The 18,048-nt window shown below is 42.6% G+C and overlaps 1 protein-coding gene across 1 annotated transcript in view; it reads left to right on the plus strand.

Moving 5' to 3' along the window:
- Positions 1 to 18,048, plus strand: part of TDRD9 (tudor domain containing 9) — a 395,653-nt gene that overhangs the window by 41,510 nt on the left and 336,095 nt on the right. The window contains exon 3 of the mRNA XM_089657266.1: positions 15,488 to 15,582. Within this exon, the coding sequence (XP_089513392.1) occupies positions 15,488 to 15,582 (95 nt within the window). The remainder of the gene's footprint in view (positions 1 to 15,487; positions 15,583 to 18,048) is intronic.

The following is an 18,048-nucleotide window of genomic DNA, read 5'->3' on the forward strand; positions in this document are numbered from 1 at the left end:
AAACATATATAAATATATATATTAAAGTGCCATCAGTGAATATAGGTGATAGGTATTAATAATTCCTTGTTAAACGCTGGAACATTAAACCCAATAATATATTTAAAATAATAAAAAACCAAACTGAATTCATAATATATATAAAAACGGTGATAATAACTAAACGAATAATCACACCAGTGTCAAATAATCTTATATCTCCAAGGGGTTCCTTATTCTCCTTCACTATTTAAATTGAAAGTGCTCATCAATAATTAAAGTGAACGTGTGTATACAAAAAAGCTTAATTTAAGTGCATATACAGAACATATATATATATATGTATAAATCATATATCATATATATATATAAATAAAGTCCATGCAAGTGTAGCTTGTGATAGAACAGTGGTCTTCACTTCTAGTGCTCAAACACAAAATCCTCAAATGGCAGCAGTGCCTGCTCACCTCCCCGCACTGACCCTCAAGGGGCCAAAAGGCTACTGATCTCCTCTATGGCCAAACTTTTTTCCTCCTCCTCTCGGTAGCTCAGCAGGTGATCACAGGGTCTCCACTTCTCCTCCACTCATATGTTATATAGGACACAAAACAGAGCTTCCCATAGTATAATATTGTTTAATGTAAGCCACTTCTATTACATATCGGTTGTACTCACATTTGATTTCCTGGTTACAAAAGCCTTCCACCTCATGCCATAGGTGTATCTCATGAACACAGGGGGAAACCAATATGGCCGCTCCGTTCGGACATGCGTCCCACGTGACCGGAAGTGACGTAGTTCCAAACCGGATATGGCGTACCGACGCGTTGCGTCACGTGCGTCGTGACTTCATCAGGGTTAACCATTATATATATATATGATATATGATTTATACATATATATATGTTCTGTATATGCACTTAAATTAAGCTTTTTTGTATACACACGTTCACTTTAATTATTGATGAGCACTTTCAATTTAAATAGTGAAGGAGAATAAGGAACCCCTTGGAGATATAAGATTATTTGACACTGGTGTGATTATTCGTTTAGTTATTATCACCGTTTTTATATATATTATGAATTCAGTTTGGTTTTTTATTATTTTAAATATATTATTGGGTTTAATGTTCCAGCGTTTAACAAGGAATTATTAATACCTATCACCTATATTCACTGATGGCACTTTAATATATATATTTATATATGTTTATTTATCAAGCGCTTCACTATTTTTTGTATATATTTGGTTACTTTACGGTGAAGGTAGAGTGACAGCAGCTGTTGAGATAGGGACCTTGCCTGTATTGAGCGCAGGAGGATACTTGTAATATTGACAGCTAGTACCTACCCTCCAGGAGGATCACGTACTTGGGGTACGTCCTGGACTCCGCAAATGCTTGCTCATACTGCGGTGCATCTAAAAGGGAATCTGAACCAGTTGGCGGACCAGTTGAGTCGGAAAGAGGTCACCCAGACAGAATGGTGCCTCAGCCGTTCAGCATTCAATCAAATATGCGCCAGATGGGGCACCCCCTCTACGGATCTCTTCGCCAACAGCCAAAATGCGAAGCTGGAGAGATACTTCTGCCTGCAGAAGGACCCCAGGAGTGCAGAGATAGACACGCTAGCCCAGCATTGGGAAAGAAACCTCCTATATGCCTTTCCTCCGTTCAGATTATTACCAAAGGTGGTAGAGAAGATCCAGTCATCTCAAGCCACGGTCCTCCTAATTGCACCGTTTTGGCCCAAAAGGTCATGGTTCTCCCGGATGAGGGAACTAAGCTTAACAGACCCATGGATGATACCACCTTCACAGGATTTATTAGCCCAAGGGGGAGTGCTACATCCTCACCCAGAAAGGCTGTCCCTAGCAGCGTGGCTTCTGAACGGGACAGGCTAGTGGAGAAGGGGATGTCTGAAAGAGTGGTCGCCACCATCTTGAATGGAAGGAAGAAATCAACAAACGCTATATATGATAAAGTCTGGAAGAAATTTTCCGCCTGGAAGGACAGGAACGAGGAACCGGGGGCCCCCCATCTTGCATACAGTGCTTGAATTCCTCCAAGCCGGGGCCGATAAGAACCTGGCCGCTAATACCCTTAAAGTGCAGGTAGCGGCTTTGTCAAACTTTCTGGAGTTGAGGTTGGCGGCAGACCCATTGATAATCAGGATCCTGAGGGCTATCTCCAGGCGCCGAGCCCCGTCCACATCGAAGTACCCCACATGGGACCTGGGCACGGTCCTGAAGAGCTTTCAGCAAGGGCCTTTCGAACCACTGGAGGAATGTTCCCTCAGATTTCTAACTCTGAAAACCACCCTCCTTATAGCATTAGTTTCCGCCCGCAGAGTCAGCGAATTGCAGGCTCTATCAGTAATCGAACCATACTGCACAGTCTTGTTGGACCGAATCGTCCTCCGCACAGATGCGGCATTTCTACCTAAGGTTGCGTCACATTTCCATAGGTCACAGGAAATAATAATACCTTCCCTTGCATCCCAGGCAGCACGGAAGAAGGGGACTATAGCAAAATCGATGTGCGAAGATGTTTGATCGCATACATCAAACGCACAAAAGCGTGGAGACGTTCGTCCCGTCTTTTCATCCTATTCCAGGGTCCAAAGAAGGGGGACAGTGCCTCCAAAGGCACCATCGCAAGCTGGATAAGAGAGGCAATCTCAGAAGGTTATAGAACTGTGGCCCTGCCATCGCCGGCCTAAAAGCACTCGACAAGGGCCCCCACGGCCTCCTGGGTGGAAAAGGAGGGGGCCTCCCCCCGGACAGATCTGCAGAGTCGCACCTTTGCTAAGCACTACAGATTGGATCTGATTGGCAGCAAGGACCAGGTGTTCGGCAGGAAGGTCCTACAAGCAAGGGGCCCACCCTAACGTATGTATTTCTATTCAACTCTTCTCAAGTCAAGCTGTCCTAGAAGATGACTCGGGAAAACGCAGTTATTTACCTGTTAACTGTATTTCCTGGAATCTTCTAGGACAGCGTAACTCCCTCCCGATTGCTGTGTGATTATGTACTGATGTCTAGGTATGTTATGAACCTGTGATGGGTTGTCTCTATTACCGGTTTTTATGCTTTCTCCTAGGCCTTCGGTCATATTCTTATACTGAGGGCCCACTGGGAGAGAGGACACTTATAAAGGGGAAAAGGTGGAACGGGTGTTTCCTGGGAGGAGCCCTATCTCTCAAGTGAAGCTGTCCTAGAAGATTCCTGGAAATACAGTTAACAGGTAAATAACTGCGTTTTTTTTCTCATTAATATACACTCCGTAACCCATAATGATAAAGCAGAAACAGAAGTTTAGAAATGTCTGTGAATTTATTAAAAATAAAATTAAAATATCACATTGCTATAAGTATTCAGACACTTTAAATTTAGCTCAGGTGCCTCCCATTTCTCTTGATAATTGCTGAGATGTTTCTAAACCTTGTTTGCACTCTACCTGTTGATTAGACATGATTTGGAACCTCTCTGCAAAAAAAACCTCACAGCTGACAGTGCATACTGTATCAGAGCAAAAGCCATGAGGTCAAAGGAACTGGCTGCAGAGCTCAGAGATAGGATTATTGTAAGTCGCAGATCTGGGGAGGGCTACACATTTCTGCTGCACTGGAGGCTCCCAAGAGCACAGTGGCCTCCATAATTCTCTAATGGAAGATATTAGAAGCTGTTTGTCTACTGTGCACAGCTGCACCAGATTTTGCACACTCGTGTGTGTTAGGGTTGGCACCTCATCCATTTAAACCAAAACACATTAATTACACAGGTTCTGAGGCTAATATAATGGAAGAGAAAGAAGGTGCTTCTAAGTGCACAACATCCACATGTTTATTGGTTAAAACCACTTACAAAGGATGATAAGGCTCGGGCATATAGAACATCAATGCAGGGCTCCTGTTATGGTTTCCTGCTCACTGCCGTCCAGCAGGGGGAGCTCAGGTGCAACTCCAAGATGCCTGCTGCTGTTCCTGGGCCGCCATGGAATACACATCCCGGATGTGAAGTCAGTGATGGGTGGTGACATGTTTCAGAGCATGCACAATAGCTCCTTCGTCTTTGGCATTGAAACCAGTGGATTTTGGATTTTGTAGTCCATAAAGTGTCTTTGTACAAAATCCCAAAGTTCTTCACATGCTCATCTGAGTTTGTAGTATATTGCCTAGCATGCCCTGGTGGCTTACACTACGTGGGAAGAACCACTTGCACATTGTGGAAGTGCGTTGGTGAACATTGTCGGTTCATTGAGGATGGTAAAGATATACACAGTGTTCCCAGACACTTTATGGATTACCATGCCAAATCCACTGATGGCTTCAGAGTCTGGGTCATCGAAGCCATACCTGACAACCTACCCGTTGCTAAAAGGTTTCAACGTCTATGCCAAAGAGAGACATATTGGATTTACGTTTTTAGATGTACTATCTCCAGGGGGCTTGAATGAGGAGCTTGAGATTAGCACCATAATATAGACAAGATATCATCAGTCCAGTTTACATAGCCCCCATTAGTATATCCTCTCCTCCCTTATCAAGTGATCGTTTTCTCACACTATTGTTATCCCTATGGTTTAATGGGGTGTATTTCTATTCGTATTTATCATTATTAGTTGCTCTTCCATTGCTTTGTGTGCGATCTCATATGCACAAAAACCCCTTTTTATATTTGTGATCTGATATCATTTATTAATGATTTGACATAGTTCATGTATTCCCTTAATAATTCAACCATCTGTTTGTTATGCGTTTATTATATATTGGTGCATATTCTTTACCCTCTCGATTTTATAGGAATCATTCTTTGCATTATTATGCCATTCCATATCCACTCCCTTCTTTTTTTATTTTAATATATATTAATTTTTTATATATTTTAATTTTTTCCTTTATTTTGTTTAATTGATCAGTATATCATTGCCCAGGTCCATATGTTATTTATTCCTATTTTTATCGTTTACGACGTATATTGCACAGGAATCCTGTCACCGCTTGCCTGGCTCTATTACATTCATAGGTGTGTCCCTTTCCTGATTGTTCTGCCTTGTCCCTGCCCTCCCCTCCCATTTATTCAACTTAGTTCTCAGTGGGTCATGGATTTGATGGAGCTATTGCGCGTGCTCCGAAATGTGTCACCACCCACCATTGATGTCACTTCCAGAACGTGCATTCCACGGTGGCTCAGGAAGAGTGGTGGCCATCTTGGAGTTGCACCTGAGCTCCCCCTGCTGCTGCTGGACGGCACAGTGCACTCCAGGAAACAGTGACTGGAGCCCTGCATTGACGTTTTATATGCCTGAGTCTTATCCATTGTAAGTGGTTTTAACCATTTTTACCAATAAACATGTGGATGTACTGCACTTAGAAGCGCCTTCTTTCTCTTCTGTTCTGCCCAGAGTTTGCTTCTACTCCTGGAAGTGCTACTCTAGTGCCTATTCCCACTGTCTCCCTCTACCGATCTCCAAGACAGATGTGACCAAAGAACTCCTCTTCTTTTGAGGCTAATTTAATGCAGATAAATCACTAGGTAATATAGAGAGTGTGCGTGTATGTGGAGATAGATATGTAAAAATCTTTGCGTAAAATATTATTTTCTTAACTTATGTGGTAAAAAAAACTGCTCTGATGGTGAAAGGAGTAAACAAGTTTTTCTTTTGATTCAACCATTGTAGGTAAACCTCTTTGTAAGGTTCTATAGTCTTCCACTGTGGTGGAAATGCATTGATAGCATTGATGTGCTAAGAGCATACCTTTTAACAGCTTGAGCTTTCTTCTGAGCATGACCAAGTCATGCGGAAATACCATGTCTACACTATGACATGCTGAAGTTTGCCAGAAGGAATCTTAGGTTTAGTCTGTACATCACGACATTCTATCACAAATGCTTTATCTGTTCATGCAGATTTTATATGTTATACCATATTTATTTGGATAGATGTTAACTGGTGGGTGCATATGTTCCAGACAATTGCTGAATATGAGCAGCCTTTGATTTTGTGCAAACATTGCAGAATGACAAATTTTGTTAACTTGTGTGATGTTGAACATTGGTGGAATTTTTTTTTTCCTGAGCGAATAGTACTGGACACAATTTTTTTTTTTTTTTTTGTCATTTAATAATTTTGACTGAATTATACAGTGCCTTGAAAAAGAATTCATACACATTGAAATTTTCCACATTTTTTTCATGTTGCAACCAAAAACGCAAATGTATTGTATTGGGATTTTATGTGATAGACCAACACAGTGGCACATAATTTGTGAAGTGGAAAGAAAATGATAAATGGTTTATAATTTTTTTTTTTTTTTTTTTATACAAATATCTGAAAAGTGTAGCGTGAATTTGTATTCAGCCCCGTTTTTTACTCTGATACCCCTAACTAAAATCTAGTGGAACAGTTGCTTTCAGAAGTCACCTAATTAGTAAATAGAGTCCACCTGTGTGTAATTTTAATCTGAGTATAAATATACAGTTGCAAGAAAAAGTATGTGAACCCCTTGGGATTACGTGAAGTTTTGCATGAATTGGGCATAAAATGTCCTCTGAACGTCATCTAAGTCACAACAATAGAAGAACACAGTCTGCTGAACATAATACTACACAAACATTAGATGTTGCCATGGTTTAATTGCACATAACATGTAAACATTCACAGTGCAGAGAGGAAAAAGTATGTGAACCTTTGGACTTAATAACTAGTTGACCCTCCTTTGGCAGCAATAACCTCAACCAAACGTTTCCGGTAGTTGCAGATCAGACCTGCACAACGATCTGGAGTAATTTTGGACCACTCCTCTTCACAAAACTGTTTCAGTGTAGCAATATTCTTGGGATGTCTGGTGTGAATCACTCTCTTAAGGTCATGCCACAGCATTTCAGTCGGGTTGAGGTCAGGACTCTGACTGGGCCACTCCAGAAGGCGTATTCTGTGCTGTTGCAGCCATTGTTTTGTTGAATTACTTGTATGCTTTGGGTCATTGTCCTGTTGCATCACCCATCCTCTGCGGAGCTTCAGTTGGCGGACAGATGGTCGTACGTTTTCCTGCAAAAGGTCTTGATAAACTCTGGAATTCATTTTCCCATCAATGACAACAATCTGTCCAGGCCCTGAGGCAGCAAAGCAGCCCCAAACCATGATGCTCACTCTGCCATGTTTTACAGTGGGGATGAGGTTTTGATGTTGGTGTGCTGTGCCTTTTTTTCTGCACACATAGTGTTGTGTGTTCTTCCCAAACAACTTGGTTTCATCTGTCCACAGTGTATTTTGCCAGTAGTGCTGTGGAACATCCAGGTGCTCTTTTGTAAACTTCAAACGTGCTGCAATAATCTTTTTGGACAGCAATGGCTTTCTCCGTGGTGTCCTCCCATGTACTCCATTCTTGTTTAATGTTTTCCTTATTGTAGATGTGTCAACAAAAATGTTAGCATGTGCCAGAGATTTCTGTAGGTCTTTAGCCGACACTCTGGGATTTTTCTTTACCTCATGCAGCATTCTGCGCTGTGCTCTTGCAGTCATTTTTACAGGACGACCGCGCCTAGGGAGAGTAGCAACAGTGCTAAATGATAGAAAAAAGATTGCGCCGCGCTCCTATATATTTATATATACAGTTGTGTCCAAAATTATTCAACCCCCAATGCTGTAAAGGGGTTTAGGGACTATAGTGTACATTTGGAATTGTATTCAGAATCAAATCCTACAAGGACGTTGTAACTACCCAAATGCAACTAAAATGACATCAATTGTTTATGTAATACAGTAGTAAATGGTTCTTATGTGGTTTCTTCATTGCCACAATTATTCAACCCCTTAAAGACTACCACTCTGAAGAACAGAGGTTCATACAGGTGCTTTCCATCAGGTATTGAAAACACCTGTGGATGTCACCGAGCAGCAATCAAGCATAATAAGCACCAATTAGGCAGCTTTAAAATGACTGTGATACTCAGCTCCTTCTAGACATTTACTGGTGTGGTTACAAACATGGTGAAGGCAAGAGAATGGTCCAGGAAGACAAGAGAAGAGGTGATTTCTCTTCACAGGAAGGGCAATGGCTATAAGAAGATTGCAAAGATGTTAAACATACCAAGAGACACCTTAGGAAGCATCATTCGCAAATTCAAGGCAAAGGGCACTGTTGAAACGCTACCTGGTCGTGGCAGAAAGAAGATGCTGACTTCGACTGCTGTGCGCTACCTGAAGCGTAGAGTGGAGAGAAGTCCCCGTGTGACTGCTGAGGAACTGAGAAAAGATTTGTCAGATGTGGGTACAGAAGTTTCAGCCCAGACAATAAGACGCACACTGCGTAATGAAGGCCTCCGTGCCAGAACTCCCAGGCGTACCCCCTTGCTGTCTCCAAAGAATAAGAAGAGTCGACTGCAGTATGCCAAAAGCCATGTGGACAAACCACAAAAGTTGTGGGATAGTGTTCTGTGGACTGATGAAACAAAATTAGAACTGTTTGGGCCCATGGATCAACGCTATGTTTGGAGGAGGAAGAACAAGGCCTATGATGAAAAGAACACCTTGCCTACTGTGAAGCATGGTGGAGGGTCAATCATGCTTTGGGGCTGTTTTGCTTCTGCAGGTACAGGGAAGCTTCAGCGTGTGCAAGGTACCATGAATTCTCTTCAGTACCAGGAGATATTGGATGGAAACGTGATGCAGTCCGTCACACACCTGAGGCTTGGGAGACGTTGGACCTTTCAACAGGACAATGATCCCAAGCATACCTCCAAGTCCACTAGAGCATGGTTGCAGAGGAAAGGCTGGAACATTTTGGAGTGGCCATCGCAGTCACCAGACTTAAATCCGATTGAGAACCTCTGGTGGGACTTAAAGAAAGCAGTTGCAGTGCGCAAGCCTAAGAATGTGACTGAACTGGAGGCCTTTGCCCATGAAGAATGGGCGAAGATACCCGTAGATCGCTGCAAGACACTTGTGTCAAGCTATGCTTCACGTTTAAAAGCTGTTATAACTGTAAAAGGATGCTGTACTAAGTACTAAGATTGAATGTCACTTGGGGGTTGAATAAAACTGATAATGCTGTGAGCACAGAAAAGACATTTGTGGTTATTTCATTATAACTGTTATGTTATATTTGTCTGACCTACAAGTGCCTCTTTAATGTAAATGTAAGCAAGATGACTGAATGATCAAAAGCAATGTCAAACTGGCCAAAACACTCAATTTCAGTGGGGGTTGAATAATTTTGGACACAACTGTACAGCTTAAGCTTCTAAAGTGTATCAAATAACAATATTGCTAAATATGAACTGTGACTATACCACTAAATGCATATGAAATAATACATGTAGATAGCATGCATGGTAAATAATCCTAAAGCAATAGTGCCTTAATGGGTGCCACGGTATAAACCTATGTTGCACCTATATATAACTGTGTATACTCTATATTAATAGTGTAAAAGCATATGTGCACGTGCTAGTATTAAACAAATATATATACAGTCTTTAAAAAAAAATGTGCAGGTGGATATTCTGTTCCTTTTCTCCGAGTGCTAGTTGGTCTCCTTGTATGCTCACCTCTATATTTAATTATATATATGACCTCCTTATACCCTCAAAAAGTCAATACTTTCCACCCTAGAAAGTGTTAAATATATACAAAAAAACCTTTTTGGTGATGCAATAAATCCCACATTGAATTCGAAATCCTACATATACCAAATGATCTAGTATAATATAAATACACCAACTCAAAATAGTCCAATGTGAACTCCAAAATTATGCCCAAAAATTGTCCAAAAATTGTCCAAAATAAATCCAATATAGTGTCCTAATTCCAATCTTTTCCTTCCAATCTGTGAAAATTATTCCTCCAAACACGTACCTCGAGAAATAAAAATAAACAATCTAGTGCAATACAATTAATTAGAAAAAATCACCCCGTGAAACTCCTCACTTCACTGCAAAAGTATATGTATTTGTGGAAAAAAAAAAAAAAAAAAAAATTCAATTATACCAATCTTATTTTATAATAGTGCAAAAACCACATCAATCAAAAGTGTGCGCACTCTGTGATCACTGCTGCACAGTGAATTCCTTCAACCACCACACAATAGTACAAAATACTATTACCCTCTATGTGTGTAATTAAGGCTCTACCAACATTATGGATCAGTAATCTTCCAAAAATCTTCTTTTGGGATATTTCCAGGTCCTCAGAGAAATAAATGGTCTTAGGAGCAATATTCAAAACATAGGGATAACATTTATTAGTAACTCACACTTAAGAATTGGATTATCAGCTCCAGCTATGGTTTCTGTCCGCTTAGACAAACATTTCCTCCACCATGTGTATTGACAACCTAAAAATGGCCGCGGCGACACTTCCGGTCTGCATACGTGCGTCCTGACGTATGCATCAAATTCCCCCTGATGAAGTCACGTGACCCTGTGACGCAACGCGTAGGGGAGGGGCTCTGACGTCACGACATTGCACTGGAGAAGCGAGCAGATCCGAGCACAAGCACAGGCAGACAGCACTGCAGGGACAGCTGCAGAGAGGTTTCTTATTACCTACTTTTTACCTGCTGATTGCCATCCATGCCTGTTTGGATCATATATGAGCTGCACACCATCAAGTTATACCTGTTATTGGCAGAAATAAATCCATCTTGTGTATAAGGATAAGACACTATGGTCTGCTTTTTCCTCTTTTTGACCAAACATCCCATGAGCTGATATAAGGAGGAGTGAACGAGGAAACAACCCCAGGAGGGGAATTGGGAGATCCCAAGAGAGCTATTCAGTGTACTCATAGATACACAGGGAGATAAAGGAGATAACAGGAGGATCCATCCATATGCATGTCCACCTCATAGGACGGCTAGAGCAAAGGCATCATCCCATTTCATCTATCCTGGAAGGATAAAAAGCGTATTTGCCTGGATTCATTCAGGCAAATATAGAGGTGAGCATATAAGGAGACCATCTAGCACTCGGAGAAAAGGAACAGAATATCCACCTGCACATTTATTTTAAAGACTGCATATATATTTGTTTAATACTAGCACGTGCACATATGCTTTTGCACTATTAATATAGAGTATACACAGTTATATATAGGTGCAACATAGGTTTATACCGTGGCACCCATTAAGGCACTATTGCTTTAGGATTATTTACCATGCATGCTATCTACATGTATTATTTCATATGCATTTAGTGGTATAGTCACAGTTCATATTTAGCAATATTGTTATTTGATACACTTTAGAAGCTTAAGCTGTATATATAAATATATAGGAGCGCGGCGCAATCTTTTTTCTTTCATTTATACACACTAGCTAAGTGAGTCAGTGCAAGTGCCAGCGCACCCCATACACTTGCAGAACTTATTGAACACCTCGATTCATAATAGCTCACAAGCATTCACCATAATTATTCATTAGCAACAGTGCTAAACTTTCTCCATTTGTAGACAGTCTGTCTTACCGTGGACACATGAACATCAAGGCTTTTGGAGATACTTTTGTAACCCTTTCCAGCTTCATGCAAGTCAACAATTCTTGACCGTAGGTCTTCTGAGAGCTCTTTTCTGCGAGGCATGGTTCACATCGGACAGTGCTTCTTGAAACCAGTAAACCCAAAACAGGTGTGTATTTAAGGGCAGGACAGCTGTCAGCAACACATCCAATATCACACTGATTGGAGTCAAGGTTGGCTCATTCCTGGCTCCAATTAGCTCTGGGAGAAGTCATTAAGCTAGTGCCTCCCATACTTTTTCCTCCCTGCACTGTGAATGTTTACATGTTATTTGCAATTAAACCATGGCAACATCTAATGTTTGTGTAGTATTATGTTCAGCAGACTGTGTTCTTCTATTGTTGTGACTTAATGACGTTCAGAGCACATTTTATACCCAATTCATGCACAACTCCACTTAATCTCAAGGGGTTCACATACTTTTTCTTGCAACTGTAGCTGTTCTGTGAAGCCCTCAGAGGTTTGTTAGAGAACATTCGTGAACAAACAGCATCATGAAGGCCAAGGAACACACTAGACAGGTCAGGGATAAGGTTGTGGATAAGTTTAAAGCAGCGTTCAGTTACAAAAAAAATACCCCGAGCTGTGATCTCATGGTGCACTGTTCAATCATTCATCCTAAAATGGAAATCGTATGGCACAACTGCAAACTTACCAAGACATGGCTGTCCACCTAAATTGACAGGCCGGGCAAGGAGAATATTAATCAGAGTGGCAGCCAAGAGGCCCATGCTAGCTAGAGGAGTTGCAGAGATCCACAGCTCAGGTGGGAGAATCTATCCACAGGACTATTAGTTGTGCACTCCACAAATCTGGCCTTTATGGAAGATTGGCAAGAAGAAAGCCATAAGTTCCGTTTGCAGGTTCCGAGAAGTCATGTGGGGGACACTGCAAACGTGGAAGAAGGTGCTCTATTCAGATGAGACCAAAATTGATTTTTTTTTGGCCTAAAATCAAAAACGCTATGTGTGGAGGAAAGCTAGCGCTGCACATCACCCTGAACACACCAGCCCCACTGAGAAACATTGTGGTGGCAGGATCATGTTGTGGGGATGCTTTTCTTCAGCAGAGACAGGGAAACTGGTCAGAGTTGATGGGAAGATGGATGGAGTCAAATACAGGGCAATCTTAAAAGAAGACCTGTTAAAGTCTGCAAAAAACTTTACTGGGGCATAGGTTCACCTTCCAGCAGGACAACGACCCGAAACATAGCCATTCCTACTATGGAATGGTTTAGATCAAAGCATATTCATGTGTTAGAATGGCCAGGTCAAAGTGCAGACCTAAATCCAATTGAGAATCTGTGGCAGCACTTGAAAATTGCTGTTCATAGACTCTCACCATCCAATCTGACAGAGCTTGAACTATTTTGGAAAGAAAAATGGGCAATCATTTCCCTCTCTAGATGTGCAAAGCTTGTAGAGACATCCCCAAAAAGACTTGCTGTAATTGCTACGAAAGGTGGTTCTACAAAGTATTGACTTAGGAGGGCTGAATACAAATGCACTCCACACTTTTCAGATATTTATTTGTAAACATTTTTAGAACAATTTATAATGTTTCTTCCACTTCACAATTATGTGCCACTTTATTGGTCTATTACATAAAATTGCCCAAAAAATATATTTACGTTTTTGGTGGAAAATTTCAAGGGCTATGAATGCTTTTTCAAGGCACTGTGTAAAATATTTTTTCAGATGATAGGACTAGCAAAAACAATACTTGGGCATTTGCTATAAACCTTCCCACTCCTTCCAGCTAGCCTCAGTTTTTGCTAGTGTCTTTAGATGATGGACCTCTTCTCGGTACAGAGAGAAGTTTTAACATCTATGGAGGTTTTCCTCTGGATGAGTCTGTTCCAAAGTGGTTCTTACAAGATTCTTGCTATGCATAGTCACTGTAGTGTTTCATGCAGCTTCTGGATTGGATGAGTATTTTGCAGTGCCTTGGGGAATCGTGCCAAAAACCCACATGGTGGAAGATGTGGAGCTCTCCTGTACAGTTGGTTTCTGCTCTGAATCCTGCTTTTGAGTGCTTCCCTTTGCAATGCCTGGAGTTGGCCTCAAAGGTTTTACAGGTCTAGGGCTATGGTTTTCCTTTTGCAAAGCCCTTTCCTGAAGATCCCTGTTGGGGTAACCCCATGGCGGAGGGCTTTGCCAGGAAAGTTAATCCCCTGATATTTCTTGTCTTTGCAGATACCTCTGGGATATCATGCTTCAGTCCATCCAACGCTGCCAGGTTGCACCTCAGACTGTACAGGAACTCAGTGAAGTCCTGGTCCAGATCTGGGAAGAAATACCCCAGGACACCTTCGTTGCCTTATTAGGAGCATGCCCCGACATTGTCAGGCATGCATACAAGCACGTTGGGACCATATGAATTACGGAGTACAATCTTGAGTTGCTGCAATTAAATTTCAGCAAAATGGACTAGTCTGCTGCATCATTTTCTCCCTTTATTTTTCAGGGTGTCTTTTTGAATTCAGTCCTCTGTAGGTTGATGATTTTCATTTCCATCAAACGAGGGGGCATCTTACATTCCTAATACATTACCCAGTCCATATCAGTATAGATATCCAGCAGGAGATTTCCCCCCATTTTGAGATCTGATGTCGTTTCAAAAGTTTTTTTTTTCCTTTAATTTTTGGAGTAGTGTATTTCAAACCAAGCCGCCTTATTCCATTGCTGTGTGGTTCAGTTCTAATGCTTGTGTGTCCCTTGTAGACACTTTTGGCTGTAGACATGGTTCAGCATGGGCACCCTGACCAGTCTGAAGCTATGCATCCCCATACTCAGCAGATCCATGCACTGTGTTCTGACACATTTCTGTTGGACACACCTTTTACCTTTCGTCTAGCTATTGCAATTTGACCCTTGTCAGAGTCCTTTTTTTTTTTTTTTTTTTTTTTTTTTTCTGCATTTAAAATATCGAGGTCAGGGTCAACATTTAAAACTTGCTGCCTAAGGTGTCCCACCCACTTTCAGGTGCCCTTGTAACAAGATAATCGATGATAGCTATATATGTCAATATTGTACCGCGCTCCAATATATTCAACTATGAGTGATATTATAAATTTTAAGTGATATTATAAATTGCTGAGTGTATCACCAATAATTCAATAATTATCTGAATCAATTATACTCAAATCCATAATTAATAAATGTAAAAGAATCAATTAATATTTTTAATTGTGTATATATATACATTATATTTAATTATATTTTTTATATATATATGGGATGCAGTTTGGCATGTCATTGAGTATTTTATAGTAATGATCCTGTAAAGTGTAATGTTCCTTTTTAAAGTGTTACTAAACGCACAACAGTAAAATTAGTCTGTATATGCAGTGAAGCATGCTTATTATACTCACTGTGGAACTTAAGGGGTTAATTCTCTGCATTGTGTAAAAACACTGTTTTATCTTGACTTCTCTGATCCTCCCTTTCTTCCAATGTCCCCCTTTTATTTCCTGATAAGACATATCGTGAGGAGTCAATCTGCACATGCTCATTTTTGTGTGTGTTGCTAGAGAGGTTTTTGGTTTTTTTTCCCTTTTTGGGAGATCAGCAGAGGGCCAATCAGCTCTGCCCAGACTGAGGTCAGGGGTCCTGCATCCTGGAGCAGAATGAAAACTCCTCCTACAAGCTTCTATCTGCTGTACACTGATAGAAGTCACAAGACTGCTGTAACTGCTGATGAGAAAAGGTATTTAGCAGTTTATAATTACTAAAATAATTGAATTTCCATGTTCTGTGTATGGTGGGAGACCAGATATAGTGAATGCAGGTTAATGAGCTTAGTAACACTTTAAGTGTTGTGTAGTATTATTTCTCGTATCTTGGAGAGTTGCTACTCTCTTGTCAGCCTGATCTAGGTCGTTTTAAAATGTTCTTTATTTTATTTTAGAGCAAAATGTTTTTCTTTTTTAAGTAAACTTTTAATAAATTAAAAAGCAATGTTTTTTGTTTTAAAATGTGTTTTTTGCAGATTGCAATAAAAAAACTAGGGGAGTAAAGGACATGCCGGTGCTGGATCATGACTTGACATATCCAGAGCTGCCAATATTGAAAAGCAGAGAAGAGGTAAATAACTTTTTTTCCTTTTTATTGATTGAAACTTTTTACATATATTGTGGGGAGGGGGGGAGGGGAACCTTTTGAGACTAATTTTTTTTCTAAGTTGTACAGTAATGGACATAGATTCCTTTGTGTGTGTATCTGTTGCAGGTAAATCCTCCTATACAACTTCTCTCACTTCCAGCTGTCTTCATGTTTTTGCAAGTGTCCTTAGCCGATGTATTTCCTTTTTCTAATATGTGATGTTTTCCTCTTTTCTGTAAAGCATTTTTCTTTCATCAAGGGTGCCTGATTAAGATTCCTGGCCACACCACAGCTACTGCAGCTTTCACAATGGTGGACTCTTTGGGGGATTGCACCGGCCTGAAATGTCATTTTGGGCACTGGATCTTGTCGGGCTGCTCACCTTGTAGATGGTGCATTGCAGATGTGTATTTAGGTTTCGTGCTGCCCTAGGTAACACAAAACTTGGCTCTCCCCCCACGGAGTGACCCTGATACCGACCAACACCCCAGCCCCCCACCCTAGAGAGCCTTCCACTACCACCGCCCCCCATACACTGGCAACCCCCCACCCCAGGAAGAGATAAGACACTCACCTTCACAGCTCCGGAAATCCCCTGGAACAAGAGTCAGGTTTTGCATATACCACTAAGCAGCCCGCAGTCTCTCTCAGATCACGTCTGGTCCCGTGCTGCGTGTGTCCCTTTCTCCATCCCTTCTTTCGGGGGGCGCTGCCCCCCTGAAACATGCTGCTGCCACCCTGAAAAATGCTGCCCTAGGCAGATTGCTTGTTTGCCTTGTGGTAAATACACCCCTGGTGCATTGTATTGAGTTGGCAGCAGAGTACTATACATATACGGGGTGGTGGGCACTGCTACCTGCTAGCAGTGGAGCTGTATCCCTGACAAGCCCTTCGGGTTTATGGCCACTGTTGTGGGCAAAACCAGGATGTGTGTGATATCTTACATTCTGCCCCCATTGCTACGACTCTGCTGTGGTAAGTGCTTGTGAAATTATGGCTTGGCTTTGGAGGAGTGGTGCCTGCAATGGTTTAAATGGTGTGTCGCAGCCATGGGGTCAGAACACTGCTGGCCGTTTAATTTGGTGCCAATTTTCTGGCGGCTTGGCACAAATTTGATTCTGACACTCTTTCCCTGTGTGTCCTTGTTTTCAGTTGCTTCACACTGTATTATTTTCCTTGGGGCATGCTTATTTCAGTTTGTACCAGCAGATTCTGTCTCCTTGCAGCATTGCGATCTCTGCCGACCTGGGCAGTGGTGCCTTTCCCTGGGGGGGGGGCTGAGGTAAGTCTTACCTGCTCCAGGATCCCGGCAGCATGGCCAGGGAGTGAGGCTTGCGGGGTCAGGATGTCGCAAACGCGTCACTTCCGGGCGCCAGGACGGCGTCACTTCCGGCGCAGGAAGCATGGAGCAGCGGCCGCCATGTTGGAAGTGGGCGGCGGACCGCGGAACGAGCCCACACCACGGCCGCTTCTCCACCTACGGCCGTGAGAGGGAGGTCGGCGCGCAGGAACCCCAGGGAGTGGGCGGAGCCCGCCAAACCCTGAAAAACCGCAACACTGAGGAGGAGTTCGCGGCAGGATGGATGCAGATCTGTCTGGGCCGGGGGAGGCCTGCGGCAAGGTAAGGGCCTCCTTTGGCCGCCACTCACCCCCTCTCCCCCCCCCCCCGGGACCCTTGGGCACCCCCACACTCATCCCCCCCGTTGACTTTTTAGGTGGGGGGAGTGCACGGGGGGGGGGGGGGGGGGGACGGGACGGACCCTTCGCGGTTGATGAATACCTATGTCTCCTTGTCCCCAGATGGGCCCACAGGAGGAGGATAGAGGGGGAAGAGCAGCTCCTTGTGAGTTGAAAAAGAAATGCGCCACTTGCAGGAAGAAGCTGGCGAGTTCCTGGCGAAAGCAACTCTGCCAAGACTGCATAGATAAGTTTATCAAAAAGGAGTCTGGGTACCTCTTTAAGGATTTCTTACAGAACATGACGCAAGAGATGTCCAAGACTTTTCAGAGCTTTAGGGAGCAGAAGCAGGGACCGGCCCAGGACGAGCCCCAACCGAGCACTTCAGTCAATTCCCAGGGGGTGAAAGGAGGAAGCGGGACCAGGTAACTGTCGCTAGGGAAGCCAAACCGTCGAGTACTTCAGACTCGGAGGAAGGTGAGGTCGAGGATCGTGACCCAAAAGCACAGAGATTCCTTTTTCAGGCAGAAGACACGGAGGGCCTTCTGAAAGTGATCTACGAGACTCTGCATCTGGAGGAGGAACAGCAGGACCTCTCTCTCTCCACGACCAGCTGTACGCAGGGCTACAAACAAAGAATAGCCGCACATTCCCAGTGCACTCTGCCCTATGGTCCACTATTAGGGAATGGGAACAGCCGGAGAAAAAGGCCTTCTTTCCCAAGAACCTTAAGAGGCGATTCCCGTTCAAGGAAGAAGACGCTTCCGTGTG

The sequence above is a fragment of the Staurois parvus genome, unplaced genomic scaffold (assembly GCF_062004578.1).
Source record: "Staurois parvus isolate SC_StPar_1 unplaced genomic scaffold, SC_StPar_1.0 ptg000978l, whole genome shotgun sequence".
NCBI lineage: Eukaryota > Metazoa > Chordata > Amphibia > Anura > Ranidae > Staurois > Staurois parvus.